Here is a 27,636-nt window from a genome sequence, read left to right as displayed (position 1 = left end):
CTCTATTTTCTTTATGCTTTGGTTCAGATTCTTGCTATTCTCAATCCATTTCTTTGATTGGAGTTCATGCTATAAAATCCTGCAAAAAAATCTTTAGTAGGTGTCATTGTAGGGCTTTTTATGTTGATCTGTCAAAGTTCATTAATTTTTGTGCATTTGAAGAAAATTGCTTAATTTTTTTTTTTTTTAAAGTGTTGGAAAGTGTTAAGTGACTTTTGTACTTTAGCATAGTCTGTTTTGTGGTCAATAAACCAGGAAGGTAATGCTCAAGATCTACACAGGCACATATTTAATATGATAGGTAAATTACTTAAGCCAGCTGGCTAGCCTATAACTCTGGCTGCGTTGCGTGGGTCTTTTTCCCTCATCCAAAATTCTGTTTTCCAACTAAACCTTTGCGCATTTTAATTTTTTGTTTGTTTTCAACTGTACACTGAATTGAAAATTAGTATTGGAATCTAGAATTCCTGTCCTGTAACAGGTAAAATTTGCAGTGTAGTGGACTGTATACAGGATAAAACTGACAGGAGCTTAAGAAGCCTTTGCCCATGCCCTTTTTTTTTTTTCTGTAGGGGAAAAATAGAGGAAGAAAGAATTAACATTTTTGAAAAGTGACAATAGAAAGGCACGGTAGGCTTTGTCTCTTTTCCGCTGTGCACATGGCCGCCTGCTTCCTGCATACAAACTTCACTTCTTTGCTTCCTGTGTGGGGTTTGCTGCCTCAGGGTGTGCGAAGCTCGTTGTATGATTATTCATCAAACAAGACCGTATTTGAATACATAGGTAACGCCCTTTTGTGAAATATATTTTTAAAAAAATCATAGAAATAGCACCACGCCTTCACACTACTCTTAAAAGATATTATTTATTTATTAATCTTACTCCTACAAAGAATCCACTCTGGTAGCATGATAAATTACATGTTTGTTATCCTCCCGTTTTCTAAATTATTCTCCCAAGCGCAGTCTACAAAACTCTGAACATCATTGTCCAGATTTTCTGTAGTGTTTTATACGGAGATCATTTAAACAGACACCCTATGAAACTTATGCAGAAAGATTTATTCCTTTCCTGTCAGTGGGAGGGATTAGGATTCTAATGGTTTTCACTAGAGGAGACTTGAGAATCCCTCTCCCTGGCTGTGTGGACCTTCAAATCAATCTGTGTCTTGATGTAGCTTTTGACTTGGCACGGGCTCCAGTACAGTGGCTTGTACTGGTAACTCAGGGGCAGTGAAAGCTTATAGCTACGTTTGATTTAGAATGAGGTGGCTTAAAAATCTGGCACACCGGATTGAGATAAGAAGCATGTATCTGTAAAGCAGGTCTACTGTTGTGATGGGCTTTCAGTATGTTTTTGCCCCATTGGGTTTAAACCTGCTTTTCCTTTCTTCAAAAGCTTGTGTGCTGGCTTAGCCTTCGCTAATTGCAATTTCAGCGTATTCAGCTGGAGCTGGGTGCCTGATTCCATCTATGATCTGACAACCTTCTTTCCTTATAGTAACAAATTAGTGTCCGTTTCACACCTTAGATGTAATTGTGCACGCAGATTTGTCTTTTGGCTGGATTTCATATGCCAGGTAGGCACTTCCCAGGCTATTTATTCTTTTGGCACGAAGGCATGACTGTTGCAAGGCCTAATGTAGTTTTTGGTATTACTTTCTTGGTTTTGTGTATTCTTTTTGTAACAGTGAATGGCTGTTAATTTGTCTATATTCATCACCTAGAATTCATTTAACTTCTGCTGTGGTGGTTAAAACGTGCAATTTTTTTTAAACAAGATCTATACATGCATTACATACATACATGCGCACACCTGCCTTCCATCTTTGCTGTAGAATGACTACAGAATACTGAAGCACACAGAAGGAATTGCTACCGCTGTTCACATTAGACAGACAAATGATCACACACTTATTTGGGAATGTTGTAGAAAAACTCTAGGTATTGAAAACTTGTATTTCTCAGAAATTCTCTAATACAAAATGGCAGTTCCTATGCATTAGATGTCCTCTGCTTTTTTTATTTCCTTATGATCAAAGGTTCAGTTCTTTGCATCCAGGATGGAAATTTTTAATTGAAGGCATGAAAACATGTTGACAATAATTAGGGTTGAGCTGTATGCTGAAGTTAGCATAGCCCATAACAATTTCATATATGACTGTGCATGTTAGAAGAATTTATTTACAAATTTGGCTTACGTTGAACTGTAGTTCATTTTTATACCCAATTGTAGAGAGTATGTGCTTTAAAAATGTCATTTAAGCATTCTGGGTAATAGTTCTCAGGTTATAAATGGGAAATGTGTAAATATCATTCTACTCATCAGGTTTTGGTGAGCTGATTTCTTATACCATGCTAGATTAGATGTTTTATACAGATGTATGCAGTCTGTATTACATATGCTTATGACTATGAAGTTCTTGTATTAAACTGTGGTAAAACCAAATTCCCCAAATTATCTGTGTTTTCAGAGAATAGATTATTACAAAATAAACCAGTGTAGCATACAGCTCTTTTGTGACAAAAGAGTATGCCTGTTATCTTGTTGCAGGAGATCATAACAGAGAGGGTAATTTGAGTGTATATAAACAGGAAGAGCAACCTCTTTTTTTTGTTGTTGTTGGGGTTTTTTTGTTTGTTTTTGTTTTTGCCTTTTTTTTTTTTTTTAATGTAATACCGGAGCATAAGAGCACATCCTTTGGCTTCCTGATAGCACTCTTAATCAAGATTTAAGTGATTATAATTTTTTCTTGTCTTTCTTCTAAAACTAGACTTGTTTCTGTACAAAGTTTTAATACAGTTTAGGTAATTCATTTTAAATGTTAGTTTATCAAAGCTTCCCTAAGTGTCTTCATATAGATGTGATAATTTATTGCTTTTGAAAAATCTTCCATACTTTATTCTAATTTATACTTTATGGTACACTTGGAGATATAAATATCTTAAGTGTAAAGGAGCAATTCCTCAATTCTTTATTTTCATTATAGAACATTTTTCTGGTGACATTTAAAAAGGATCAAGTGATTTTTGTGTCTTTTATTTGTATTTTTATGTTGTTATACTTGCTTGTCACTTCAGTAACAGTGTATATAAAATTACCTGAGTTTCTAAACTTTTTGGATATTCATTTGCATTTGGTAGAGGTGTTTACAAACATCCAGAAGTTTGCTAGCTTTAATGTAGTGCATGAGGTACTGACAAAATAGCACAGTGAAATGTTTCTTGCGAGGGTTGTGTTATACAAATTTTTTCCAGCATGAGACAGTCATTGCAACTTCATCAAAACAACTGCATCTAGACCTGTAGGCAATTGAATGTCTCTATGTAACCATAGAGTTACGATAATGAATGTAAACTAATCTTAGGGGGCAGTTGTTATTTCCAAAATATGTAGAGATAACAGCTTTTGTAGCCTTGGAAAAGGATGAAGATGGTGTTTCCTTCTTACTGGAAAAGGGTGAATTTTCTCATGATTGACTGATTGGTCAACCCTTTGGAGGGTTGGATGGTATTTCTTCAAATGCGTCAACCTCTAGTTTGTGGATATTTGTAAAGATAGCTGAAGATCAGTGGCATCTGCAAATAACTATTATAGTATATCTTTTATACACCAGCTGCTTTGTTGGCTTTTGCACATCCTGGAGATGCAGCCTGATGCTTCAGTGCTTGTTAGAAATTCTTCTGCCATATTGTAATATAGATTTTATTTTCTGTTGTTGTTTGGCTTACGAATTAGTGCTAATATTAACTCTGGAAATAGAAGCTGGAATGCTTGAAACACTGTTCAAACCCAGGACTTAAAACACTGTAAAAGCTGTGCAAAAATATTACATTCTGAATATGCATTTTGAATTTGTATGTTTTAATGACTTCTTAAAGGAAAGCTTTATTCAGTTATAGAGAATTGCTTATTTTATTTTTACTTCTGGGTTAACTAGTGTACTCTTCCATTTCAGAATGTATGAAAACATGTCCACAATGGTGTATTTAAAGGAAGAGAAGTTGGAGAAGCTCACTCAAGATGAAATCATTGCCAAAACTAAGCAAGTGATTAATGGACTAGAGGCACTGAAGAATGAACACAATTCAATTTTACAGAGCTTACTTGAAACACTGAAATGTTTGAAGAAAGATGATGAAACTAATCTGGTTGAGGAAAAATCAAACATGATTCGAAAGTCACTGGAAATGCTGGAGCTCGGCCTTAGTGAAGCACAGGTAAAATTGCAGTAGAAATAAAGCATTTCAGCCTTTGAATGAGTGTTCGGTGTGGGGGTGGAAAAAAAAGAAAATTGGAAATTTTGAAGTAAACAAAGATCAGTTTTGAAGGACTTAAATTTGCCTTACTGAATATTAGCAATGTGCTGGGACATTTATGTCATTATTGTATGTTAAGGAAAAAGATTGCTGTACTTAATAGAGGTAGATACTGGCTCTCTTGCTGTGTTACAGAACTAATTATGCATTCAGTATTAAAGCACTGAAGCTCATAACTGAGTTCCTCTGTACTTTAGTGAGAGAGATGCTATTTTCTGTTTAGACTTTTCCACAGCATTAGGCAGGTAATGTTTGAGCAGCTCAAGAAATGAGCATTGGCATTTTAAATTATTGCATAGGGAGGTCTCACAAATAAATTAATTTGCTCCAACCTTTGAGCTCTGCTGTAACCTTAAATTCATATTTTTATTCCCTTGATTCTGAGATTTTTTTAGAGTAGCTCACGATGCTCCTGGAGCTTAAGAATCTCCAGTGTTTATTGATCATTTTACTAAACTAAAATTGAATCTAAAGACAATTTAAGGGTTAAGAATCAAAGTACAGAATCGGAACAACTTTCACTGATGCATTAAAGAAAGGACTCTGAGCTAATTTCTGTGAACTGCCTTGTCGGTGAAGGTATCTGTAGAAGATGAGTGAGAAGATGCATGTTTAGTCAGTATGTCAGGACTGTATTTGCAGTCCAGCTTTAGGGTATTTTGTACTAGGTCAAAAACCTGAAACGAAGTCATGCAACACAGTCACCAGTATAAAATGCGAGAGTGTTTGCAAATGAGTTGAAAATGCCAATGAGTTAACTTTATATTGATATAGGCTTTATATTGGTCTATAACTGTGCTCAGTCTTCTAATCTGGATCGAGCTATTATTATTCGGTGATCTGGAAGTCGTGTGCATTGGATCATGGTAAATTGAGGCCTGAGAGAATGAACAAATACGGGTTACCAGACATGGGAATGTAGAACCCCTGGACATTATGGTACAAACTGTCAGGCCTTAGTATATTGTACAAGCTTTGATCCCTTGTATTGGAAGAAAATACTAGAAGATGTATGGAATAAAGTTGCAATAGTTGTGTTACCTTTAATGGGTGTTTGTAGAAGATCTGTGAGTGAATCACTAGCTTCTCTTTCCTAACTTTGATGTGGTACTGGGATTCCAAAAAGCTAGTTCTGATTCTTGGCTCTGTTGCATTCAGCAGCCTCAGTTGCAGATGTTGCTGCCTTCTTTGCCCCACATGGTGTTTTGTGAACTGGGGTGGCGAGGAGCCAAGAAGCCTGCATTTGCTGCCTTTGCTAGGACAGCAATTACACTTCAGACTGCTGCTCTCAGACCTGATAAGCCTCCTCTCCCTGCATGCTTTGGGTTGCAACAATGTAGTATTTTTTTTGATTTGCAGTATTTAAATTAAGATATGGAAATATTTTATAGCTGCTTCTGTGACATGGATGTAGGTCTAATGACACACATTATTTCCATGAAAATGAAACTGACTTTGCTGAAGAAGTAATCAAACTTTTCTTTCAGTTCATTCTAGAGAGTAAGATTATAAAGGATTTTAGTTTGCCATTGTAGCTTGTAGAATGTTGTTTGAGTATGTTGACCCTATTATCACAACTTTCCTAAATATACTTTGATGTTACAAATGCCACTGTTTGAATAGGCCAAGTAATTTAAATTAGTAACAGTTTTGAATACGTAAATTGGTAGGTGCTAACGTCTGGAGATTTGGACTGGTATTAGGAAATTACACCTGGAGTTTTATCTTACCTTTATAGGAAAAAGTAGTTTCTAAAGGCTTGATGTATTTTTTTGAAACCTGAAATTTCAATTAAGGACACCATCTGTTTCGCATGAAATACTTAGTTTAAAAACACTTCAAAGTAACTTTGTTTTAAAGAAACATGAAATTGAGGAGGTGAAATATTAATAACTTCGGCATGTCAAACTCATCTAAAAGAAGATTTTTATTATCACCAGTTGCCCATTCTTACAAGGTGGCTGTTCTATTTTTGTCCTTAATGTTCAAACGCATTGAATGTCTGCACACTCAAGCTTATGACATGTATATATAAAGTGCGTGTATAAATTGTGTGTTCAGTTACACATTTAGATCTCAGTAGTCTAGTTGTCCCTTTGAAGTATTATCGTTATGCTGAGGTGTTCATCCTTATGAACTGTAAGCACGTATATGAATTCTTTTCTGTCTGAAAGCTCCTAAATTAGAACTCTGTGTTAGTTCTTAGGTTATTTTTGTGATCCTTCAAGTTAAAAGTATTACTGCTCCATTTCATGTTAGTGGCACAAAGATTTCCATTTCAGTAATCTAAATCCTAGTTGAAATTTTTCATGTATTTTAAGATTATAAGTAATCTTCAGGGAATTTTAAAACAATTTGACTTCTGATAGCATCATGGAAAACAATCATTAGTAAAGAGTTCCTCTACGTTAATTCTGGCTGAACAAATGGTAAAAAAGTTCAGAGGAAAAGTGAGAACCAGAGATATAAAGAAGAGAAATCTGAATGTTTACTGGATTTCACAGCTGACATAGGTTTTAAATAATAAAAGGCTTTTATGTTAAATACAGAATTGCATTCTAGAGGAAGTATGTCATGTGACACCTTCTGCATTTTAGGTAATGATGGCCTTGTCAAATCACTTAAATGCAGTGGAATCAGAGAAGCAGAAATTGCGGGCTCAGGTTCGCCGGCTATGCCAGGAAAATCAGTGGCTACGGGATGAACTAGCCAATACACAACAGAAACTACAGAAAAGTGAGCAATCTGTGGCTCAACTGGAGGAAGAGAAGAAACATCTAGAATTCATGAATCAGTTAAAAAAATATGACGATGATATTTCACCATCAGTAAGTAGTTGTATAGTAAAAAGCACCTTACATTTACATATGTGTTGTAATCTATCTAGTTACCAAGAAATGACAGATATAAGCTGTTTATTTTTCTCTAACATAAACTTATTATTAAAATGTTTACCTTGGACCAGTGTCACATAGTTTGCAGAAGGATTCTGAGAGTTCCGTTCATTCTTATTTTAAGAGGGTAAATGTTTTGCTGTCTGTAGATAAAATACATATGAGGGTCAAAATCCATAAATAATTATTTAGTATCATATTAGCTTAAAAAATACGAAGAACTGAACTTTAAGCCAAAAATTTCCTTCTGTAAATTCAACAGTTAAGTGAGAAATGTAAACTATTAGAGATTCTAAGTACATAGGGGGCTTGGCTTATTTTGACTACAAGAAAAATATTTAATTTTCGTGTAGTGAAATCAGTGTGTAGCTTTTGTATTTGTTGAGAATTTACACTACGATAGGATGTTATTGAATCCCCTTTCGTGACCGTCTGCCAGACATTGTGATCATCTGCATGTTTTCAGTTGTGTTTAGCTAGCCCATTGTGTTACATATTCTCAGATTCAGAGAGAAAATGGATAAAACTTTTAATTTACAGATGTAACGTATCACTTAAAAAGACTTCTGAATTATTTGCCCTTCTTGTTATCCTTTTATTTTGTTTTCTTAAGTTAGATGGTACTGTAGAGAAATATGTCATTTTGTGTGTTCAGACCTCCTCAGCTGTGTCTTGGAAAGAACAATTTTCAATAACCAATTATTTCAGCAACATAATGGTTGAAAATGTATGCATTTTAGTCATGCTTAACTGACTGCTTGACTAAATCCCTTTTAACATATTGTGAGTAGAGAGAGTTATTTTGGTCAGTTGCACACGGAACTTCTCGGTGCTATTTCATGAGTTGGTATTCGTAGCTGAACACTGCCAGTGAAGCCTATTTAGAAAAGGGGCAGGAGGAGGGAATATTGGGATTTTGATGTGCTAACTGTTGAACTGTAATCTGCGGATGGCCTAAATAGCACCATTATTTGAAGTTTAATTGGCAAGTAGGGTCAAAGTAAGCAAAGCATCTTTATAGTTTCAGTATCCACATGGGCAGTCTGTTGTTAGCCTTTGAAAATAGGTAATTGTGTATACTTAGTATGAGGTTGGAATCAGCACACTTAAAATTATGAACTTCCCATCGGAGATCTAGTCCCATCACTCTGCTGTTTTTGCAGAGCACCCACTTTGCCACCACTGAACTTGAATGCCAGCAGCAGTTGCCTTCCTCTCATCTGTGGAAAAAAGTGTTGGATGGAGAGCCAGAAAAATAGGAATGTGTTCTGCTCCTGGGTTTTGTCCTTACCGAGATTAACGTTTCTGAGAACTTCAACTATTTATATTGTGTAGACTCCACATTTAAGAAACAGGATTAAGGGATGATCTGTTTCTTCATTTTACATGATTGTGGGATTTGGAATGATCTTTGGATGTTTAAAATCAATATACACTGATGGATTGTGCAGAAATTAATATGGTTCCAGATGGAGACTATTGGAGATGAACTTCCTTCCAAGTGTTTTTTTTTCTTCTTGAAGCTTACAGGTCACAAGTACAAAATCTATTATTTGTGCAGAAGTTGAGTACTCAGAAATTGAGGTGACTGAATTAAAGTTATTGATGCGACTTTATTCTCCTTTGGGAGATGAATCTCCTTATTCTTCTCCTTTGCTCATCTATAACTGCCTTTATGACTAAAAAAATACAGTGGACAATTCTGTATTCAGTAGCACTCACTCTTCACCGGGTACTTCCATTAGGTATAATGTCTGTGTAAGAATAGCAAATGCGTTCTTGTGTGCCTAAATTGAGACTGAAATCTAGGAGACCTGATTTCTATTCCTGGCTCTTCTGAAGGTGTCCTGTATTGTTTCGGGATAGAGTATGTAAATATGTTTGGACATAAGACCTTCATGAAGCTTCTATGAGAAATGTTATTCTTGGCAATTCCTAAGTTCTGGATGTGGGGTTTTTCTTTAACGTTGCTGATTAAATGGACTGTCCCTTTATGCCTTAGATTTAAGTGTAACGATCTGTTTGGGGTTGGGGTTGTTCTGTAGGAGGATAAAGATACGGATTCCACCAAAGAGCCTTTGGATGACTTATTTCCCAATGATGAGGATGACCAAGGACAAGGAAGTAAGTGCACTTCAAATTACAATGTTAGTGTATTTCTGCAATGCAGGATATAAAGATGCTCTTTACAAAAATGAATCCATGCTTGGGGTCCTCTGGGACACAGCAAAGTGGTGAATGCCTCTGCTAGAATAAGGAAAGCAGTCATTGATACACATTCTATACATCAATATGTATAGAACTGGGGCTTAGTTTTTGAAAGAGAGTTTACTAGCTGTTGTAAAGTTCTTGGGACTGATTTCAATACAACATTTGGTCCCACAGTCTTTCCTGTGGGAATGGAAAAGGTTTGTTCCACGTGACGGAGGCAGATTCTGAAACATTGAAGCTTTTTGATGGTCTGCCCAGATGGTGAATTCTGTTCATGACCTTTTTAATGATCTGATTAAACATTTTGGGGCAGGTTTCGGTATGAAGTCTTTTTCATATCTTTTGTCCTTTGCTAAGATTGTCTTCCTTAGTTTTACTACTCATTCTAGAAGTATTGTCTTCAGGTCAGAAGGACATGAATATGCAGTGAAGTTTGAGGTATGGCTATGGTAGTGTGGTTGAAAGAAGGCTTGCTTTGTGAAATGTGTTTTTCCTATGGGTGTAAAGCTGATATTATATAACATATTGATAGTGTAGTGTATATGAAGTGTGCTAGTAGTATAATGGTTCTTAGTAGACAAATGACTTGAGAAAAACATGTCTGAAAGGTCCCACCTTTGTAATCAGCAGAGTTTCCAATTTCCTTTACGGGCACATAAAGATACACCGCATGCTTGCTAGCATGGTAATGCTGTCCATAGCCAGCAATGGAAGGAAGACTTGAAGAGTTTAGAATAGGTTAGTGTTGTCTACGAACTCCATCCTGAGCTCATCCTTCCTGCCCTAGAATTTTGTAGTAGGAAAATTGAACGGCAAAGCTGTCTATATACCTGCGTAGTCAATCTACCTTATTTTGCTTTACAGAAGACAAAGTTGACATTTCAGTAATTTCCTTGACCTCCAGAAAAAATACTGAAGTGCTTCAGTGCTTTGGTAGGCAGCGATTGTGGATGTAGGCTTGGAATTGTATGATTCCAGTGGCATAAAAAGGTTCCCACTTGCTGTGAGAGTGTTTTTTGCTTAATAGAAAAGAGAGAAGAAAGTCAGGCTCACAGCTGGAGCCCTTACCCTGTGTGTTGTCTAGAATGTAATGAAAATACGTAAGAGGTAATTTTCTCAATCTTCCCAGAAATCTCCCAGGTGAAAAGAAAAAGGGTGGTAGATTTTTGTGGGGAGTGGGAAGGTGGGAGTTGCAACAAACAAAGGTTACGAGCTACTGCAAAATCAGTGGCTGACGCTAAGGGTTAGTAAGTAAAACCTGAAGGCTGACACCGGGGTGCCTTTTCTCTTGCAACTGTTACTGGTGGCATCCAAGGTGTTTTAATCCTTTATGTGCCAACCTTAAGTATTCCTTGGTATAGCAAACAAAGGGAAATAAAAAAAAAAAGTATGTTTACAGAAGGAGAATAAAGGAAAAAGGACAAATCATTTGAGCTTCTCTGCAGGTATTTGGCTTGTCTGTGTTAATGTTGCTTTCCATAGGGAAACACTGATATTTAAGTGCAAAATTATGATATAATCTTGAGAATTGTTAATGATTTGCTGAGCTGAAATAGTTTCCTACTTTCTTCGTTGGTTTATTACATTTGGCCCTTTGAGCTAATAGGAGTGTAAAATAATATTAATACAGTACTGGACAGAGTATGAAGAATAAAATGGTCATATTTTCACTGTCACTGTTCAAAACAGCACGACTGCTGTGAAATATGTTCTAATACCAATGCTTTGTATTGAAGAAATAAAATTCAGTGAGTCTCATTTTGTGTCACTGAGCAGTAACGTTAGGTGTTTTAGTTACAGTCATCTTTTAAACAACTTGCCATCTTGTGGATTTCTTTCAGTTCAACAGCAGCATAGCAGTGCAGCAGCTGCTGCCCAACAAGGTGGCTATGAAATTCCAGCAAGGTTAAGGACCCTTCATAATCTGGTTATTCAGTACGCTTCCCAAGGTAGATATGAGGTTGCTGTACCTCTCTGTAAACAAGCTCTTGAAGATCTGGAGAAGACTTCGGGTCATGATCATCCTGATGTTGCCACTATGTTGAACATACTTGCTTTGGTGTACAGGTTTGTATACTGACATAGATAAATACCAGTTAAATAAATAGTTAATATTTGGCTACAAGCTGTTAATGTTCAGACTAACATTTTTTGACTGTTGTATTTTTTTCCATTCTCTGTTTTTTATTAAAACCCTCAAGAGGGTCCTGCAATATTTATGTGTCTCCCTATACTTAAACAAGTTGCTGCATTTTTGCCTGTGCCTTTGTTTTGGGAGTGAAGCAGGTTTTGATACTACTTTTTTTTTTTTTTTTGCCTACTGAGGGGGCATGTCTTGATTACCCTCTTACAGGTAATCTAGAGGTATAAATTGGACAGCAGTGTAGAAGGAGTACGTGCTAGTCCTCAACCAGCAAACTACAGTTACAGGCTTCGGGTTTTTAATTCCTGATTTCTGAATATATTCTCAATTACTTTTCTTTTGTACTAGCATCTTTAGGCCACTACTGAAGTCAGCTTCATTTTTATGACTTTCTTTTCTGAATCCCTAGTATTAATTATGACTCTCTCAAATTTAGAGACCAGAACAAATACAAAGATGCAGCAAATCTCCTGAATGATGCCTTGGCTATCCGCGAAAAGACTTTGGGCAAAGATCATCCAGCGGTTTGTATACATGCAATATCATATTCTTAGTTGTGTTTTTCACTGAATTTTTTTCAACTCATTCTAATATTAAACTCAACAGGAAAGTTTTTAAGACCTGGCTTATCTCTAAACAGTACAGGTAGGAGGCCACAATGTAACATTCTTTGTTTTCTCTTAAATATTTAACATACCTTTTGAGCATTATATTCAATGCTGCTTCACCACAAATGACTTGCACATACTTGATTTTGGATTGCATGGATTTTCTATGGGAAATTAATTTGGGAAGAAAGATCTTAATTCGCTTACTCAAATCACTTTATTAAACTCAGATTGAAGGTGTACCTCTGATTTGTTTTACTGCTGCTTTTAAATGAAACCTAAATCAAGCTTTTGTACTTAGTATTTAAAATTAATGTGATATCTCACTTACGTAGCCTGTGTGAAGCAGGGCAGCTCTGAGTATAGGTGTGAGAGGTAACTTTGTAAGAGAAGAACGTATGAAGAAAATGTGTGCACTAAATGACATTTCCACAAATGAAGCAAAAGTATTTCATGATTTTGTTTTTTTTTCCTTTTCTCGTTTGTGTATGTATGTATTCAATAATAGTAATTTCTTCGTTTGCAAATTTCAAGAGGTCTACCCTGTGCATGGAAAATTTGAAAACATTGCAGATGTGTTCATTTGTCAGATATTTGTATTGGCAAATTCCAGTGTAATTAATTTTTCTCTACTGTTGACAGGTGGCAGCAACTCTAAACAATCTTGCAGTACTTTATGGTAAACGGGGAAAGTACAAAGAAGCTGAACCATTGTGTAAGCGAGCTCTGGAAATCAGAGAAAAGGTATGAGTAAAAGAATACAGCATGAATGGATTTTTTGAGGGAGGGGCAAAGTTAAACACTTTCACTATTTTTATGTTTCGGTTGGGTAGATCTGCCAGGTAAGCCACAGAGTTAGCAATGCCCTGATAGTTAGCAGTGTTTGAAATTCAGAACAGTAGTAAATTCCAGTAGTCCTATGGAGCTGTTGGAGCACTTGGGGTATATTCTAAATTCTGTGTTTTGTAATTAACCTCCTTCACCTTTTTCTTTCCCCTTTGATAGCTAAGTAATCTTTGATTTGGCAAGAGCATTGGAATTAAAAATGAAACATCATTAATATTTTAAAGTTGATTATTCTGTGACTATGTGGATATTTATTCTAGTCTGTGAGACTGAATGCCTGTATCGTCAGGCTACCCTGCATATAATGTCATTATACTACTTACATTAGTCCTGTTATGAATTATTCTGCAGCATTCTCAGTTTGTAATAGAATTGAGTAATTTTCATATCTTTCAAATGCAGATTTTGCTTTTGTCATCCTCATGTTGATGAGGAATAAAATCTAATGGGGTATTGCTAAATGATGCATTTCTAAACCTTGGTATGATGATTGGAGAATGTTTTAATTCAAGGTATTTCATTTTCAGGTTCTGGGAAAAGATCACCCTGATGTTGCCAAACAATTAAATAACTTGGCTTTACTATGCCAGAACCAGGGTAAATATGAGGAGGTTGAATACTACTATCAGAGAGCACTGGAGATTTACCAAACTAAGCTGGGACCAGATGATCCAAATGTTGCAAAAACAAAGAATAACCTGGTAAGCCTTTTATAAAGTAAATCTAAGAAAAAGTAAAATTTTCTGATGAATTGAAATGCACCTTTATTCAGCGTGCATTGTATTAATTATTTATCAAGCTAAATAAAACAGTGTGCTGATATATCTTTTGGGGGGGTATTTTGCTTTCAGGCATCCTGCTATCTAAAACAGGGCAAATTTAAGCAAGCGGAAACTTTATACAAAGAGATTCTTACTCGTGCTCATGAACGGGAATTTGGCTCTGTAGATGGTAAGAAACTTAGTCCCTGGATTTGAACGTATGTTTCATTTTTGTAGTTATTATGAAATAAAATCTGCAGGAAATTAACTGTATCCTGATTAAAATTGTTGTCTGCTTGAGGTAGACTTAAAAAGTGAGATTATAGATGCGTTGAAGTACATTCATCATAAGAAAGCATTTAGATACAGCAGTAACCTTTTATTCAAAAGGAGAGGTTTTCTTACATGAGGTAGACTTGTTAGGTTTATGTTTTATGGATTGTATTTCTGGCATAATTTATCTTAGGCCCAACCAAAACCAATTTTGATATTTTTATAGAGGCAGAAGACCGTATGTCACTTTCCAGTCCCAGGAAAATGTCAGTGCAGGATTTTTCATGATATAACAAATATATTGTTAACACGAGTCCTCCATTAATACATTTAAAGAATGGGGGAAATGCCCTTAAATTGTGAATTACACTGTACATTGAAGTCAAATGCATTTTATCAACTATAAATCACAGTGAAGAATTTTCATTGCATTCCATGACAGTAGCATATGCACCACTTAGTAGATGTCAAAACAGTTGTTGTGATAAGAAATAAATGCATGTTTTCTAGCATAGAACTAGGAACATGACGAATCTATGGCACCATATACTGACTTCAAAGCTTCTCAGAAGTAACTGTTTCTAAGTTCAGATAAGAAAAGAAGACAGAATCGTTAAACTATAAAAGAAGAGGTGAATGTTTTATTTATTTGCTGCTGGTAGTATGGGCAGTATGCTGTTTTGTGGTGGTAATAGTATAATTCTCTGGTTCACACCTTCATTTCAGAAGGGTGAAAATCAAACAATGAATGTGGTTTTGTACTTCTATAAAATATTTTCTTCTGTTTCATCAGATGAAAATAAGCCTATTTGGATGCATGCAGAAGAGAGGGAAGAATGCAAAGTAAGGCCGTTGTCATAAATCTTTCTTGGAGCTTTTACTATTTAAGATACAAATCAGTTATTTTTCTTCAATGTTACTTTTGTTTTAGGGAAAGCAAAAAGATGGCACATCTTTTGGAGAATATGGTGGCTGGTACAAAGCTTGCAAAGTTGACAGGTGGGTGATTTCTTTACAGGACAAAAAATGTGGCAATACCCAGTATCCAAAACCAAACCAGCTGCTTGCTTAAGACTATAAAAACTATAGTATTAAAAATTCAGGCCCCAAGACTGGGTTTCAGGAACACAGCAGCAGTTTTCAAGTCCTGGGGCTGCTTTTAATCTAGGCTGGTTAGATCTAGTAAGTGACATAAAAATTCCCCACTTGTGTTCTTGGCAGTCCTTCACATGGAAGCATAGGTCACCTTTCTTTCTTTTTATACTGTTGGTTGGCATACGTGCTCTCCCTGCCCCAGCAAGACCTCTAGAGAGGGCCAGAAGCAAAAAGGAGACCGCGCAAATAACTGAGCCTTGAGTTTTATAGCTGGCACAAGACACAAAGTTAAGCCGGCACAATTCAGCATTACTTGAGTTTCTAAAGCTTCAAAAATATAGTTTTGTGTGAATGAAAACGTGTACCTTAAAATGGAAGAAGAGAAACAAGGACTTCAGCTTGGATTATACTTGGTGAAATATTTTTTTGTTTGCTTTAATTTTGTTCCTTAACGGCCTTTTTTTTTTTTTTTTTTTTTTAACATGCAGGTGGTACAATGTAAGAAAAAAACCCGCACCTAGTACTGCTAATGTTCAGTGAGGGTTTTTAATTTCTTCAGTGTTTGAATTCTTGTATTTAACAAGCAACAGAACCTTTATACTGTTGAAATCTGCTCTTTTTTCTCCATCTTGAACTCTGGGTGCCATACATTTTGTTAGTTTGTTTTTCATGTACTAGTTCATTCTAATGCGTGACGAAATCTTTTCTCTGCTGTTACTGGAGCAAAACTTCAAGCAACAATACTGTGACTGAGCTAATTCTTATTGTGTCATTGAAACAAGTGTCTTGTTGGAGTGTGAGACTTGTTAATGGAATGTGCGATGTTTTTTTTCCCTTTATCGTTCAAGTGTAGCTTGAATGCATAGAAACTGCAAATAGGTGCGAAGTAAAAGCTGATGAAAGGAACTGGTAATTTGTTTTGTGACTAACACATGCTACAGTAATGGTCACTGTATGCATGAGTAGGCATATTTTCTGGAAGCTTCACAATTATTCAGTTGGACACACTCAGATTGAGCTAAATTTTCACCTCGAGGTGGAAACACAAGGATATAGCGCTCCAGTTTTCTCTTGAGTAGATCTAGAGGCTAGTTACTAACTTCCAGTTTCAGGGCTGTTTACTAATTGTAGTGTGAGCCATTAATGCACATTGAAAGGGGTTAACGGGTTTTTCCATGTACACGAAGTACAGTATAGTATGTTTCAAGAGAGACTTATTAAATAATTTCAAAAAATATGATAAATACTATATTAATTTAAGTTTGTTGGTTGGTTTGTTTTTTTTTTTTTAGTTTTTAGTAATGTATGTGTGTTTATACAGACTTTTTTTTTTCTCCCCCCCTCTTAAATAGTCCGACAGTAACAACTACCTTAAAGAACCTTGGGGCACTTTACAGACGACAGGGCAAATTTGAAGCCGCTGAAACATTAGAAGAGGCAGCAATGAGATCTCGTAAGCAGGCAAGTATGAAAATTCACCTTAAATGATATTTCTGCATTGTGGTCATGCAGATTTTCAACTTCAGTATCTATCGTACATGCAGAATGTATAAACTTTTAGCTATTCAGTGTCTGGTGCCTGGTGCTGCCCTCTAATTTCAGTCTGAACTGGTGATAAACCAGTACCATCTTAACACTTGTAGACTGGTTAATTGCTAGGGCAGTGGCACCGTGTACCAGGGGCATGGTTCAAATTGGGAGTGAAATTACGTGGAAAATGGAAGAGCAGAAAACGCCGTTGGCCAGCAGTCCTCAGTTGGCTACGTGTCCTGGGAGAGAGACTGTAGCTAGGGGAAAGTGGAGAGTTTCTGTTGCTAATCTCCTTTGCCAGCAATGCTGTTCTGCTTTTAATAAAGAGCTGTCAAACTTACAAATGTTCTGGTTCTGCATATGACTGACTGCGACTGGTGCAGACCTTCAGAAGACCATTATAAATTTACCAGTTGCTGGTTCTGTTACTTTTGCGAACTGATGGGATGGATATTGCAGTTTAAGGGGGGACTATTATTCTTGTAATGTGGAGAAGTTCTGTGCTGTCTGTGTGCTCTCAGATCTGCTGTTCGAGTAACCCTTTCTCACAGTCTTAGAAGGTGGGAGAGAGTTTGGGTTTGTTGGGGTTTTATTGGCCTTTTGTTTTTCCTTTCCCTTTTGGATGCTTCAATACAATGTCTTGTATAGAAGTACATAAGACTGGACAAGCAAACATGGCTTGTCAACCAGTGTTAAAATGGAAAGCAAAATAAGAAAATATAAGTGAATAAAAAAACCTTGGAAAATTCAATTTTAATTTTATTTTTATGCAATCGTAAATAAGATTTGTATTTTTTCCAGAAGTGTTTTGTTTTGTGTGTGGTTTTTTTTCTTATATGTCCATATAAAATTCTAAACTCGAATTCTAAATTGAAGTAAACTGACTTACATGATGGATCATATCTTTATTGATAATGTACTGTTTTTTATTGGTTATATTGATTTGAAGTTGTATTTTAAAGAATGATACTGCAGTGTTTGATGTATATAGAAGCAGATTTCTGGAAAAGAGAGAGTAAAAAAGTTCCTGGCAAACCTCATGCTCTTCTAGCGAATTCAGCAACAGTTCCCTTTGATAGAAGGTGGCATAAGTTCTTTCTTCCACAAAAAATGATGGAAAAGTTGCAAGTGTTTGCCAAATAAAAGGAATGAAACTGGTAAGAGGAAAGTATGAGTCTGTGAGAGAAGTTCTTCAGCAAGGAAAATTCAGGGGTGGGGGGGAAATAGCTGATACAGGTACCTTTTTTTTTTTTTTAACTGAGTGTGATTTTCACATACTTTTACTGAAGGTTCATTTTCTGTGTGTCTCTCATTCAAATGTTATTTGAAGGTAAGAAATGAACATGCACTGCATCTTAACATACTTGTTTTAGTTCTTAGTTTTACTGTTGGCATTACATATGGTAATTTTTTAGTGTGAACAGATACAACCAGGATAAACTGGTGTACTACAATAGTAATAAGAGGACTGGAAGAAAACTTAGCTTCTAGTTATGTTTGTTTCCTTTTTTAATATAAAAAAACCCCCAAAACAGAAGACCAACTTTTCAAGTTCTGTGAAGCTTGAAATTGATTATTTGGGAATTAGGGATGGGAGGATCTTGCTATTGGAGAAGTCTCTTTTAATCAGCTGATTTCTGGCTTGCAGTACCACTGGAAAAACTGTTCCTTGCCTCCATTTTCCATAGAGCCTGCTGGAGGCTTGCTGCTGCTACTTTATTTTTATTAAGCATGCTTCAGGTTTTCATTGGTGCATCGTACACCACCTATAGCACTATACCATAATACAGAACATTACACGCGGGACTAGATTTGGACATGTAGGAAGCAATGCTGTCTTACTAGCTGCGTTTAGCACTACCTTTGTATTCTAGGTCTTTAAAGTAAAGGAGGACAGACGGGGTTAATGCATGTCCCGTTCTGAGCTAAAAGCAAAGAGGTACTTTTGTTTCTAGGTGTGGAAAAGCAGCAGTGCTCCACAGCTCTGTTCTCCGTCACACGTGTTTTGTTTGCTTTAGCTGCTGGGATGTATATGTTAGATTTTTAAAGACCAGTGAAGTTTTGTGCTTCATCTTTCATCACAGAATCGAACAAACCAGGAAAGTGCAGTTCCCTGTCCCTTCTTTTTTTTATTTTTGTTAACATGAGATAAATGAGAGACGACAGCTTTAGAGCAGAGCCTAGAGGTTGTTTATGTGATACATCACCTCCTCAGTGGTGATTTTAAGTAATTTTATGCTTTTCGTGTTCTGTGCTGCTAAAGGGTTTGGTGCAAAAGCCATTCGAGCCTAGGCTTTTCTACTGTCTTGAGAGCTCTAGCCACTTTTATGCACCGTACAGCCACGTGGAAGTGAAAATCTGTGATCATTATATGTTGCTTTCATGCTCCCTTGCGTGTAGAATTCCATTAGGGAGGGCTGTTCGGCTCTTCAGTTAGTGGAAAGCAGCTATGTGGGAACCAAGAACCTGATTTCTCCATGCCACTAAAATAACTTTCATTCTTATTCATGCACTTTTAAGTAGAATTTTGGCATGATTTTCACTTTCTCTATTGTGGTAGACTTTATGGATTTGTCGCGCAGATCCCCTGCTGCATTTGCTGCTAACACTGTACAGTGAAAGATGCAGAGTATTTTCTTATATGTAAGGCATTCATCTGGGGTCTCCTGTCAGCAAATGCCACTTATGATGTGGAGTAGGTTTATTATAAAGAAAGCAAAACTGAAAATAAGTATGATTTGAGCTTTGTTGCTTTCTAGTTTCTGTGTTAAAGATTTTACCTTTATTTTTAGTGCAGGGTTTTCATAGAAGGTATTTTAACACTTTTGAGATATTTAAAGGATTTGAGATATTTAAAGGTAATTGATGGACATTCTTTAAGAGAAAGTCAACATATTTTATTGACCATATGTCTAATCTCTTCTATTATAACCTTATCTTCTATTTGTTTTCTTTCTGAAGGATAAATTATACTGCTGTGCCAAGTGTCACATGTCAGTATTTTTAAATAACACAACCTGTGTCTTAGGTATTAGATATTCAGACACCTGCAGTGTTTTTTCCAAAGGTGGGTGAATACTCATGAACACCATGAGGCTTTGACAAGTGATAGGGAAGGAGGAAAAGAATGGCAAGTCACTGAACTCTCAGACTACCGGACTGCCTGTCCGCTTCATGCTGTGCTGATTCCTGCAGTGTACAAAGGGCAACTCATCTTGACTGCCCTTTGAAGGCAGAATCAGGGTAACGGAGTTATGGGTTTGACTGACTTCTTTCTTGATACGGTTATTGTGTGTAGGCTGTAGATTAATTCAGCTCATAATAAAATAAAACCTTTTCCTGTTTTACCTAATCCTCAGGGTCTTGACAACGTTCATAAACAGAGAGTTGCTGAAGTGCTGAATGACCCTGAGAGCATAGAAAAAAGGCGGAGCCGAGAAAGCCTCAATGTGGATGTGGTAAAGTACGAGAGTGGTCCTGATGGAGGCGAGGAAGTGAGTATGAGCGTAGAATGGAATGGGGTAAGTACAGTACACAGTTTAAGGAAATAGCCTAGATAAATTATTACCATAACAAATATGGTTGTCCATTCACCAGCCTATTGTGTTTTCAGTAGTTTCTTGGTTGATCATCTTTGTATTTTGTAATTTTGCAGAATCAATTAAGAAATGAAGAGTAACATTTTGTTTTTCATAACATCATGTAAAACAATGGTAATATTTTAAAATTTTAAAACATCCTTTTTCTTGTTGTCCCGAACGGTGAAATTTCTTCAAGAATCCCAAGCAGTTGTATTTAAGTTGTTTAATGCTGATTGAGTGTCCTGGTTATGGTCTCGTGTACAATTGCTTGTCAGTGGTTTCTTTTTACTGGTAGAAATATTCTGGCAATTAACTTACTTTTGCTTTTGTCCTTTTGATGCCATATTTGCCCGTATTTTAAATGTTTCTTTAAAAATACTGCATCTGTTGGAATCACAAGGAGCATTTGCTGTGGAGATGCATTAAGTGTTAGCAGTTTTAGAGTAAATGAAAGTGATCAGTCTAACACTAAAATAATTCCAATCTCCTCCTTACCCAACTTGTTAGAGGAAAGAACATAACTTTTCAAGCTGCTATACAGTCCATTTCAAGAGTCAGTGCCATCACATAAGTGTGATAGTAACTTCACATTTCTTAAGTGAAATATTAATATCGCTTTCCCATATTAGAATTGGACTGGAGTTAGGGCTTGTTCCTATTTGTTTCCCATATATTGGCTTCACTGTATAACACTGATTGTCATAAAGTAAAAACATGTATATAATGTGATTACATATGCATTTTTCTAACCATTGTTTTCCTTTATTTGAAAGACAGTGGAAGCTTTCAGTTATTGATCTGGCTTATGTAGTTGTTTGCGTCTGTCACCAGCTTTCCCATGCTTTATCCCATTGCTGGCAATGGGATATATGTTGCACTGTTAACTAACTCCCAGCTGCAGTTCTGCTGAAAATACTCTGTTAGACTATAAAAGTGCTGTTGCCTGCTTTTGCTGTATGGGAGGGGAAGTAGCCTACTTTGCAATATTGAGTGTTCTGAAGTTTCATTTCTCTTACAATAGCTATCTTTTTTTTTTTCCCCTTCTTTTTCTTTTAGTCACATGAGACAAAGTTTAGCATTCCAAAGAAACCTTGATAAAACACACACTGCTTTAGTCTTAAAGGAGCATGTTCTTTCCATCTTTGCTTTTGTCTCTTTATTATTGTTTCCTTGGCATTGGTGTTCTCAGTGCCAAGACAGTCAATCAGCATCTGTTGTGAATAATACTGCATCATTAATAAAGCCAAAGTGAGGTTGGATAACTCTTTTTTTTAATTCTCATTTTGCCCGTTCAGCGTTAGAACTGTGTACTGTACTCCTCCCTTAATTTTCGCTGTACTTTGCATGACTATATGTTCTAAATGAATTAAACTTTTTTCTGTTATTGACATTAATTAAACAAGCATGCAGTTTTTGGATTGAAAAGGCCTTCTGGAAAAGCAATAGACAGTATTTCTAGGTCAATACTTGACTCAAACTCAGTGATAAAATTTGTTGATCTGAAAAATAAAATTTTGACCTGTCAAGGCAAACAAACTTTTCATTTTTAGTGTGCTGAAGTGGCATCGCTTTATTCTCATCTTCTTTATTTCTTTTTTTGCCCCCTCAAGAGAAGGTATTTTGTATTACATCTTTTACATGAAGTGGGCAACTCTCTCTCCCTCTACCCTGCTAGTGTTTCTATCTCAGTGCTGTTCTTCCCTCTACTTTATATCGTGTAGGTTTTTTTACCCTTGTGTGTTCCCTCCAGACAAAATATGCTGATTCATAAAGTACAACAGAATTTTTTTTATCAGGCAGATACTTCTGTGTGCAGAGCCTGAAGAGAGGCATGGCTTTTCCCTTTAAATTCTTCTGAAGCGGTCAAGCCGACTCATGTTCTTGGCTGTCAGAGAATAGGTGGCGTGTGTAAAGCAACAAACTTCAGCGAAAAAATTACATTGGAAGATTTATTGTAATTGACTGCCATATGGAATATAATCACTATTAAGCATTGTATGCTTTGATGTCATGTCTTACGTTCTTACAGAAAGAACTGAAATATCTATTGGAAGTAAATTTGTCATTAACTGTTAAAATGAACATGCTAAGTGAGGTTGTGTAGGGCATATTTACAGGTTTCATATAAAGTCCATCCCTTAAAGTTAACTGAAGATACTTGAAAATGCAAAGAAATACTTTGTCTTAAAAATGCAAGGTAGAAATCCCAAGGTTTTTATCCCTTACTATGTTTGTATATTAAAAATGACAGTGGGTGTCTGTAACTGGCATTTTTGTAAATTGGTCTTGCAGCCAGTTGGAGAAGAGATAAAAATCTTCGTGGTATGGTAGCGTTTAATTTGAGATAATGTTTTTAGTGTAAGGAAGTATCTTTTTTTTATTCTAAGCCATATGCTTCAAAAAGACCAGCTTTTGGACACGTCAGTCCGCTTTCAGGTGTGAAATGAAAGCAATAAATTTCACTACCGTAGACTAGCTGGTAAGAGTTGCTCTTGTTTAATAAGAAGTGTCGGACAGTCGGAGCAGCATTGTAGGAGACAGCTACAAAGTACAGCAGGTGATGATGGCGGGGAGGTGTAAGCAAAAGTAATAAGGTGATTCTCGTTCTGAGGGACATAAAAATTGGCAATTAATCTTTGCCATAGAAATGGATATCTGTGATTTTTTTTTTGTTTGTTTTTATTTTTGTTTGCTTACACTGGATTTAGGAATTTTTTTTTCCTAAGCTCATGTTTTAAAGGTTTTTTGTTGCTCATGCAGTCAGTGTTTAACTTGGAAGTTCAATGCTTTTATTTCAGATTTGAAGTACCCAAAAGCTTATCTGCTTATTCCTAATGTGCTAGTTAGCATAATAAAAGTTACACTCTGTATCTACCAAATTTGTCTTGCCTTTGTGCATTGGATCATTATCACTACTATAGCATCGGTGGTTTAAGACTGTAGGACTAATTAGTCTTTTCATTGATCTAATACTTCTAATTGGAATTTAGACTTCAATTTATTCAATCCTCCAAAGTTGAAGCCTGTTTTTTAAAAGCGTGAACAATATATGCAATTTAGTTTGAAACATAAATACTGTGTTAGATTTTGATCTTCTAATCATTTGGTAGCAAGGCATTTTGCCGTTTGGAAGAATAATTTTAATTACTGTTCATTCCAGTTGCTATAGGTAAAGGCTCTTAAAACTGTTATCTTAAGACTATCAGTAATGGTTTCTGTATTTAACACCGAGAATGGAAAGCATGTAAATTGAACCACAGCTCATATTTAGAGGTGGATTCTTTCAGCTGCCTCACTGCATTAGGGAAAGTACAGAAGTTTCCACTTGGATAATATATATACATACACACACACACACACACACACACAGATATGCTCTGAAAAATACTTGTGAGGTCAGTTGGATTCTAATTCCTTAAAGAAATGAACAGAATTTTGTCTGGAGGTTAGGGGAAGACCTCTTTCTTCTTGCAGTTTTGTTTCGAGGAAAATTCCTGACGGAAGTTAAAGCTGAAATGAATGCACCTTGCTCTGTTCCTTCTGTTTTTTTTTTTTTTTTTCTTTTACTTTTGTGTTAATGTTAGCTGAAAAAAAATCCTTTGTTTACAAAATGTAATACTAAAGGTATCCCTTCTTAAAGTTTCGTATTCTATACAAATGCTAACTTAAAGAATGCACAGCATCATTCGTGCTGGTTTGTAAGTCGCATATTAGTGACACAGGCGAAACTGCATAAAGGTGTACATTCTGGTAATTGCAAGGGCCTGCACGTTGTACTTACGGGCAGTCCAAATACTCTGGAAAAAATTGTTTTGAACGTGACCTAGAAATACTGTAAACATAACTGTTCAAAATTGAAAACTGTTGAATTTTTCCCAACAGTTTCATTCAGTTTTTCTCTCTCCATTTCTGACAGGCCTAGATGCCTTTTGTGATTCTTATACTGTCTCCTGCATGACGGGCGTGCACCATCTTCAAGCTTTAACTTCTCTCTTCAGTACTGACTGCTGTGTTTTAGCAAACCCCTTAAGATTCTTGTCAGAGCTACACTTCCCTGTAAACTGGCCATTCCTTCAGTGCTGGTGTCTTTTTTTGGTTTTTCTATTTCTGTACATGTGTAGCTTTGCCAGATATGTATCTAGTCATACAGAATGTTATTACAACCATTTGCTGTGTAATACATTAGTTAAAAAAAAAAAAAAGTAACAATGAACTTTATAAGTAGCTGTTCACTATGGAAAAAAGGTAGTTAAAAGTATCACACAAGGTATTATTGAACTGGCATGATGGTGATCTCTACAGGAGAAAAACAAAACAACCCCCTTAACAGTAAGGCATGTTCTCAAAGTGCTTTAAAATGTATTTAGAGACCTATTACATGGTTAACATCAATATGGAACTCTGGATGTCTTCACTTATTCTAAAGTAGCATTGCTGTTTAGTCTTTGTGTGAGATTTGGCAATTATGCTTTTCTCTACTAATCTTGGTGTTCAGTGATTTGTGTATTTGTCTTTCTAACTTCTAATAAACTCACTCCAACTCAGGTGTCTGTCTTTGTCTGCTTAGTAGTACTTTACTTTCTTCTTTTACAATTCTTCTTTCATAACCACATAGGATTTCTATGAAGTAGGAAGAGGTCACTTCTAATCTTACTAAACTGTTGGGTTTGGGTTGTTTTTTTTTTTTTTAAAGAGTAAAACATTTAGAATTGTGGTCAGTTGGAAGTTTCTTTGGATCAGCACAGCGGTGTAAAACATGAATGCAATGTACGAAAAATTCATTTCATCATGTTTTACGTTTTCTTTGGTGAAAGTTAAAATGAAGCACAGGAATTGAACCATACATGTTTCTGATCAGAAATATTTTTGTTTAAGGATTTTAGGATTAAGCAAATGTGTTTGCAAGTAATGCAGATGTTTAGAAAAAATAAAACGGTTTTTTTCTTAGACTCTGATGGAATGCTTTTGCTTGGGGCTTGTGCTCTTTTAAGCACAGTGCGCTCGTATGAAATGGTAACATGGTGATGGTGAATTGTTTGACTGCTGTGGTGGGGTTTTATTAATTATTATGAATCACGGCTTAAGCATGTCTTCACATTTTAGAAATCTTTGTTACAGTTTGGAAGGAACCCTTTTGTTTCGGTAAAGTTATAGCTATATGATTTTCTGTGATCAGGTAACTGTACCAAGTATATATCAATAGCAATTTAAAAAAAAAAATTCACCAATGAAATGTTTTTGAGCCAGGTTTGGGGGAGGGCGACAAACTCTTGCACTTTCACATTTGTTCAATTTTTTTCAGGATGGCACTGGATCTTTAAAACGCAGTGGTTCCTTTAGCAAACTTCGCGCTTCCATTAGACGCAGCAGTGAGAAGCTGGTTAGAAAGCTGAAGGGAGGAAGTTCACGAGACAGTGAACCAAAGAATCCAGGGTAATTATCTGTTCTTAGCTGTGCTGGTGTGCCCTCCTTCTGTGCCCCCACCGTAGTCTAGTGCAGCACCTAGGGCAGTGTTTTCTTCTCTGCTTAGCTAACTGCGTACCATAGAGGTTTATATCTTAAAGAAAAATAAAATAGGAAATAATTTCTTAAGCTTGTAATGGAAGTTCTGTAACATCTGAGGAATTATATTTGCTTTTAAGAATTAACTCAACTTCAACAGTGTTTTTTCCCTTTTTACTGCTTTAGCCACTGGAAGAATGGGAAAGCCTCATAGAATTATTGGTAAATGTTAGTTACCTGCAAAATTCTCCTTTTCACACAGCAGTGAAGAATAATAAATGCTACTGACTTTTACAATAAAAGCTTGAATACAGTAAACCCGCAACTAACGTTCTTGATATAGCTTAACGTCTTGATATATTCTTGATACAGCTTTAAATATTGCTGTGGGTATAAAGAGAATTACTGACTTGAGCCCTTCTCAGTTTCTAGTTTTGGAAAACCCAGATTTCAGAGAGCAGAAGAAAATGTTGAAAAACTTGAATGTAGTTGTGCATCTCATTAACATTGTGGCCACAGTGAAGTCGGTGGTAAAAAGTCAAATTTTAATGAATCTGACTTCTCCCTTTTTCCTGTTTACCTTATGATTATGGATTTGGATTTATGGAATATTTCTAATAAATGCATAAAAACATGCACCATTTATTGGCATATTGAGAGAAGTTGAAATGTTAAAATGTACTACTGTTTTTCATAATAGCACTCGTGGGTGTTCCCCCTCACCCCCAACATAATTGCAGTCAGTTTTGCGGGGGTTTTTCCTCTTGCTGTGGAAAACTGGAACTCATTTCGTTGACAGGAAACTGTGTGACAATGTGAATTTGAACTTGGGCTTTGAAACAGTTAAATTGGAGAACTTGGATTAACTTCTGACGGAGCAACTGGATCTATGAGTAATATAGTAGATGATGATGGTAGTAACCTGAGGCAGTGCTCTGGAGGCAAGGTCTCGGTGTGGTTTTGTAAGTGCTCCAATAAAGTTTTGCCTTATGCGGCTGTAAAACACGGTGTACAGCTGCAATACACACAGAGCTCTCTTCCTCGCATACCTGTTTAAAATTCACCCGAATCTGATTTTTAGAATTGTTAATTAAAATTTCACTCTCATCTGCCAGAGACTTGATGTTGAAGGCACTGAATCAAATTCAAGGTCAAAAATCCCTTTGCATTTTTTGATACATAATTAAGAACTGCCTCTAAGATGGTAGATTGGGAATGAACTGTGAAAAACGGTGTAATTAGAAGAAGGAAATATGTAAATGTAAAGTGCTTTAGGGAAAACAAGCAAATGCAAGCCAAAATAGAATAAAAGGGATTTCCTTCTTTGTCTTCAGTATTAGCATTTTTATACGTTGGTTTTCTGTTTCCAGTCAGTTTTGTCTAGAGTTCATACATCATAGTTCACGTATATTCTTGTATGAATAGATGTATATATGCATAGCTAATTTTGCATTTTCTCTTTATTTTTGTGAGACATGGAAAGGTTTTCAGTTTCTTAAAAGCCAAGAGTTTTATTCCTTGTTCTTTGTAGTAAATAGAGCTAACTTTTTCTGCAGGTAAAGTAACTCCGTGATTATAAGTGTAGAGAATTATGCTTACATATAACTGAAGACATTTGGCTTTGCAGTGTCCTGTAAGAACTCCTCTACCTTTTTATTGTCTGCACTTCGGTCGTGTTATTTGACCAACGTAGAAGTAATCTACCCACGTTAATTGTATCGTGGGGTCTGTATCACCAGATAAGATTTCCTCAAATAAAGACGTGAATGTGAAACAAATTTGAAAACAAAGCAATATCTTTCTTGCTTTCTCTTTTTGACAAAATATTCTTGTTTTTTGGATGCCACTGTGCTTCTCAAAGAATAATTTGCTC

The 27,636-nt window shown here is 36.0% G+C and overlaps 1 protein-coding gene across 4 annotated transcripts in view; it reads left to right on the top strand.

Annotated features, from left to right (window-relative positions):
- The window catches only part of KLC1 (kinesin light chain 1), a 71,241-nt gene that overhangs the window by 34,471 nt on the left and 9,134 nt on the right, over nucleotides 1-27,636 (top strand). For 3 of the 4 annotated variants that reach the window (XM_082318474.1, XM_082318476.1, XM_082318473.1), the window contains exons 2-14: nucleotides 3,959-4,220; nucleotides 6,917-7,147; nucleotides 9,259-9,337; nucleotides 11,266-11,491; nucleotides 12,004-12,091; nucleotides 12,818-12,919; nucleotides 13,549-13,722; nucleotides 13,873-13,972; nucleotides 14,849-14,898; nucleotides 14,987-15,054; nucleotides 16,503-16,611; nucleotides 20,040-20,201; nucleotides 25,564-25,694. In XM_082318474.1, coding sequence (XP_082174600.1) covers nucleotides 3,960-4,220; nucleotides 6,917-7,147; nucleotides 9,259-9,337; nucleotides 11,266-11,491; nucleotides 12,004-12,091; nucleotides 12,818-12,919; nucleotides 13,549-13,722; nucleotides 13,873-13,972; nucleotides 14,849-14,898; nucleotides 14,987-15,054; nucleotides 16,503-16,611; nucleotides 20,040-20,201; nucleotides 25,564-25,694 — 1,781 coding nt within the window. In that variant the 5' untranslated portion in view covers nucleotide 3,959. The remainder of the gene's footprint in view (nucleotides 1-3,958; nucleotides 4,221-6,916; nucleotides 7,148-9,258; nucleotides 9,338-11,265; nucleotides 11,492-12,003; nucleotides 12,092-12,817; nucleotides 12,920-13,548; nucleotides 13,723-13,872; nucleotides 13,973-14,848; nucleotides 14,899-14,986; nucleotides 15,055-16,502; nucleotides 16,612-20,039; nucleotides 20,202-25,563; nucleotides 25,695-27,636) is intronic. The other variant, XM_082318475.1, reaches the window with a different exon arrangement.

Source organism: Platalea leucorodia (genome assembly GCF_965183815.1).
Source record: "Platalea leucorodia genome assembly, chromosome: 7".
In the NCBI taxonomy this organism is placed as follows: domain Eukaryota; kingdom Metazoa; phylum Chordata; class Aves; order Pelecaniformes; family Threskiornithidae; genus Platalea; species Platalea leucorodia.
Note: the sequence above shows the minus strand (reverse complement) of the source record. Positions and strands in the feature narration are given on the sequence as shown.